This window comes from Otolemur garnettii, unplaced genomic scaffold, assembly GCF_000181295.1.
Source record: "Otolemur garnettii isolate 467f Iridium unplaced genomic scaffold, OtoGar3 scaffold00023, whole genome shotgun sequence".
NCBI lineage: Eukaryota > Metazoa > Chordata > Mammalia > Primates > Galagidae > Otolemur > Otolemur garnettii.
Genome location: NW_003852418.1, coordinates 7875247 through 7880485, shown reverse-complemented (window position 1 = coordinate 7880485; position 5239 = coordinate 7875247). Strand labels below are relative to the sequence as shown.

Below are 5239 nucleotides of genomic sequence, written 5' to 3'. Positions count from 1 at the left end.
AGGCTTGGTGTCTGTAGCTCAAGCGGCTAATGCGCCAGCCATATACACCAGATGGCAGGTTCAAATCCAGCCTGGGCCTGCCAAACAATGACAACTACAACCAAAAAATAGTGGGGCACTGTGGTGGGTGCCTGTAGTCCCAGCTACTTGGGAGGCTGAGGCAAGATAATCACTTAAGTCCAGGAGTTGGAGGTTGCTGTGAGCTGTGATGCCATGGCACTCTACCCTGGGTGACAGCTTGAGGCTCTGTCTCAAAAAAAAAAAAATTAATTCTTAAAAAAAAAAAATCTTTGAAAACAGGCCAAGTGCAGTGGCTCATACCTATAATCTTAGCTCTCTGAGAGGCTGAGATGGGAGGACTGCTTGAACTCAAGAGTTTAAGATCAACCTGACCCAAGAATAAAACCCCATCTCTACTAAAAATGGGGAAACCGAGGCAAGAGACTCGCTTGAGCCCAAGAGTTTGAGGTTGCTGTGAGCTATGATGACACCATGGTACTCTACCCAGTGCAACATAGTGAGACTCTGTCTTGAAAAAAAAAAAAAAAGAATCTTTGAAAATAACCATCTTTGCATCAATGTTGATTGTTTGACCTTGGGCAAGTAATTCTCTGAGTCTGTTTCTTTATCTGTAAAATTATGTACATCTTCTTTAGATGGTGGATGTAAGGATTAAAAAGTAAAGTATGGGGATGGCATGGTGGCTCACTTATAATCCTAGCACTTTGGAAGGCTGAGGTGGGTGCTCGAGCTCAGGAGTTCAAGACCAGCCTGAGCAAGAGCGAGACCCCCACCTCTACAAAAATAAAAAAAAATTAGCTGGGCATTATGGGGGGTGCCAGTGTTCCAGCTACTTGGGAGGCTGAGGTAGGGGATTGCTTCAGCCAAGGAGTTTGAGGTTGCCGTGACCTGTGATGCCATGGCACTCTACTGAGGGTGACAAAGTGAGATTCTGTTTCAAAAAGAAAACAAAAAAACAAAAGCATATAAGGTATTTAGACCGGTTATGCACACTTAATTGTGTATAGACTAATAATGAAGAACTGTGGTGTTCAATCAAGCTGGGCTGAACTGTTCTGGGGAAAAACAGGATTACAAAAATGTCCTCCTCCTAACCCTTCTTCCTCATCCCTCAAGGCAGGGTGAACCCTCCTCTATGGGGACTTAAGCATGTGAGTTTGATTTCACCAGGCACAGAACTCTGGCCTCTTTTCCTCCAGGGCCACTCTCCCCCTCTGCTCCCTTCAGCTCTCACCACACTACTCACACCATGCCGGCGCCTGCCCGGTCATTTGACAGGATGTGTCCAGGAGGCCGTCCTTTCCTCTGCCATAAAGAACAGCTGTCAGAGGTCTGTCCCTGTGGTTACTCCCACCTCCCCAATGGGCAGGTCCAGGGTCACTTGTTAGAGATGGTTTTCCAAAGAGATCAAATGATGCTTGAGGGGTACAGGGAGAACGACTGTCTCTCATGTTAGGAAGGCCCAAAGGTGCACTGAGGAAGCGCAATTCTTCTGGAGCTCCAGAGCCTCTTCCTAGCCAGAAAATGAAATGAGGAAATGGTTTACCTTTTTAGGAATGGGGCTTCCTCGATGAGCACATTCCTCTTCTGCCTGCCGGGCACGCTGGATGAAAAAGAAAGGGAGTCAGTGTCAGGCCAGTGCCTGGGAGCTGCAGGTCCTCCAGGGTTGCAGAAGACAGAGCCCCAGGACTACAGCCCTCCAGCTCCACCCTGACCGAGGCTTCAGCAGCTCATTCCACATGATGCTACTTGGACCGGGTCCTACAAATGGGTGGTATGTGAAACCTCCCCGGGCCCACATATTTTAGCTGTCTCCCAACCTGATTGGTCTCCCCCTCTAATACTACAGGACATAGTAACTCTGACCTTTATCCCCGGAAGCTCATGGGTCAATCTGGGTACTACTTTTTCTCCATCTGAGAACAGTAGCTTGGCCTGAAGGGGAAAAGACTAAATTGTTAACAGTCACTTTTTTGGTGGGTAAGCACACCCTGCCACTAGTTTTATAGACACAACTCCAAGCCAGGTTAAAACTCTTCCATGCTCAATACAAAGACATAAATACATATACGTACATTTATATGCACATAATAGATACCTAGTTTTTTATAAACGTGAGTAATTAAGGATCATTACAAATATAAATCAGCAAAGTAAAAAGTTAAATCTATCATTTCACTACCCACAGAAAACTGCTAATGTTTCGATATAAAGTCTTCCTCACTTTTTCCATGTAAATATATACTATGTATTTTTCTAACTGAATATATTACTATAATACATATTTCTCAGTAAATGGCCGCTTTTCCTTAAATAAAATATTGAGTACCCAGGACACAGTAGTAACTAGGAAAAATTCTTGTGGCGAGTATATTCTGTGGGTGATGTGGATGACAAGCAAGGAAACAAACATATAAATAAGAAACTGTGGATCATGATAGATATTGTGAAGGAAAAACCCAAGCAAACGTGTCAGAGGACCACCAGAGGAGGGGGCCTGAACAGAGCAGGGCAGGGAAGGCCTCGATGAGGGGGTAGCCTCTGAGCAGTGAAGGAGGCTGCAAGAACAGCCAAGCAGAAGTGTGTTTCAGGAGCAGGGAGGGGTGCAAATGTCTAAGGCAAGAAGACTTGGTTCATTTGAGGAAGAAAAAGATGACGTGGCGAATGATGGGCAGGTGCCTGGCAGGCCAGGTGAAGGGTTAGGTTCACGTGACCGATGGGAGTGGAATCTGACAGTGAAGAGCTCTCCCTTTCCAGAAACACTCTTTCCTACAAGTCCTGTGGCCACCTTCCCTGTGTTCCTCCTACTTCTCCGGCTACTTTCTTAAACTTCTTTGCTAGGTTTCCTCCTGCGTCTGGTTCTTTCCACTCTATCCTTTCGGTAGCTATTCTATCTGCTCTCATCTGTGACCACAGCTTCAATTAACATCTATAAACTAATGAGTCCATAATTATTTAAATCTTCAGCTGTAACTGAAAGGCTCTCCTTTGAGAAAGATTATCCTTGGAGCTCCAGATTTATGTATCATGTAGTTTGCTCCATGTCTATGTGTGGATGGCTGAAATATGCCAAGTCCAAAATTGGATTCATGGTCTTCTCCTCTAAACTTTATCCCTTTTCTGTGAGAGTACGTAAGTCTCAGTGTATAATTATGCACTCGTTTGTGTGGTAATTTAATTCACACCTGTCTGCTTAACTAGGCTTTAAGTTCTATGAGACTAGAAGGGTTGTTCATTAATCAATTTACTCATCTGGCAAACACTATACACACATTAAGAGCTATATTCTAGGGCTGGGATGACAGCGGTAAAAAAAAATCAGCCTCCATTTTTGTAAAGCTCAAGATTTTAGGAGAGGAAGAGGTGAGACTGGGAGAGAGGCAGAGAATATATGCAAATGAACATAATAATTTCAAACTGAAATAATGGAAACAAGTAAAGTGATAGTAAATGAAGCTGGGGGAAAGCAGTGAGGTAGATGGGCTACATCAGATGGAGGGAAGGCCCCCTCTGATGGGGTGATATCTAAACAGAGATCTGAAGAAAAGAAGGAGCCAGCTATGTAAAGAGTTAAGGAGGGAGCATGCCAGGCAGTAAAAACAGCAGGTGAAAAGGACCTAAGCTTGGTGTGCTGGAGGAGCAGACATGAGTCCAGAAAGACTAGAGTATAGCCAATAAGAGGTAGGTGGGATGAAATAAAGAAACAGGCTGGAGATGGCTTAGGTAGGGCTCTGCTGGTCATGGTCAGACATTAGGATTTATTTTATGTTTTTGAGACAGAGTCTCAAGCTGTCACTCTGGGAAGAGTGCTGTGGCGTCACAGCTCACATCAACCTCAAACTCTTGGGCTTAAGTGATTTGCTTGCCTCAGTCTCCCAAGTAGCTGGGACTACAGGCGCTCATCACAACACCCAGCCATTGGTTAGTTGTAGTTGTCATTGTTAGGCGGGCCTGGGCTGGATGTGAACCTGCCGGCTCCGGTATATGTGGCTGGTGCTCTAGTCGCTGAGCTACAGGTGCCAAGCCAGAATTTATTTTATTTTTTTTGAGACAGAGTCTCACTTTGTCACCCTCAGTAGAGTGCTGTGTCATAATAACTTACAGTAACCTTAAATTCTTGGGCTTAAGTGATTCTCTTGTCTCAGCATCCCAAATAGCCGGAACTATAGGCAAACACCACAATGCCTGGCTATTTTTAGAGACAGGGTCTTGCTTTTGCTCAGGCTGATCTCAAACCTGTGAGTTCAGGCAATCTATCCGCGTTGGCCTCCCAGAGTGCTAGGATTACAGACAGGCATAAGCCACTGAGCCTGGCCCTAGAATTTTTTTTTTATAGTTTTTGGCTGGGGCTGTTTGAACCTTCCAGCTCTGGCATATGGGGCCAGTGCTTGACTCCTTTGAGCCACAGGCACCGCCCTAGAATTTTTTTTTTTTTTTTGCAGTTTTTGGCTGGGGCTGGGCCTGAACCCACCACCTCCTCCGGTATATGAGGCTGGCGCCCTACTCCTTTGAGTGACAAGTGCTGGCCCCTAGAATTTGTTTTTTTGAGACAAGGTCTCTCTCTGTTGCCCTGGCACTACCACAGCTCGTTATAGCCTCAAACTCCTGGGCTTAAGCTATTCTTCTGCTTTGGCCTCCCAAGTAGCTAGGAATGCAGTTACATGCCATCAAGCCCAGCTAATTTTTATTTTTATTTTTATTTTTTTGTAGAAACTGAGTCTTGCTATGTTGCCTAGGTTGGTCTTTAACTCCTGGCTTCAAGCAATCCTTCTTCTTTGAGACAGAGTCTCAACTATGTTACCCTTGGTAGGGTGCTGTAGAATCACAGCTCACAGGAACCTCAAACTCCTGGGCTCAAGTGATTCTGTTGCCTCAGCCTTCCAAGTTGCTGGAACTACAGGCACCCGCCACAACACCTGGCTATTTTTCTTTTTTTTGAGACAGAGCCTCAAGCTGTCACCTGGGGTAGAGTGCCGTGGCATCACAGCTCACAGCAACCTCTAACTCCTAGGCTTAAGCATTCTCCTGCCTCCGCCTCCTAAGTAGCTGGGACTATAAGTACTTGCCACAACGCGTGGCTATTTTTTGGTTGCAGCCCTCATTGTTGTTTGGTGGACCTGGGCTGGATTCAAACCTGCCAGCTCAGGTGTATGTGGCTGGTGCCTTAGCTGTTTGAGCCACAGGTGCTAAGCCATGGCTATTTTTTTTTTTTTTTTTG

At 45.4% G+C, this 5239-nt stretch overlaps 1 protein-coding gene across 3 annotated transcripts in view; it reads right to left on the bottom strand.

Annotated features, from left to right (window-relative positions):
• The window catches only part of DNTTIP1 (deoxynucleotidyltransferase terminal interacting protein 1), a 28357-nt gene that overhangs the window by 9163 nt on the left and 13955 nt on the right, over window positions 1-5239 (bottom strand). For 2 of the 3 annotated variants that reach the window (XM_023511922.1, XM_003787647.1), the window contains exons 5-7: window positions 1888-1956; window positions 1568-1624; window positions 1268-1326 (exon numbers count right to left, since the gene is read on the bottom strand). In XM_023511922.1, coding sequence (XP_023367690.1) covers window positions 1268-1326; window positions 1568-1624; window positions 1888-1956 — 185 coding nt within the window. Of the gene's footprint in view, window positions 1-1267; window positions 1327-1567; window positions 1625-1887; window positions 1972-5239 lie in introns of all 3 variants that reach the window. The other variant, XM_012803902.2, reaches the window with a different exon arrangement.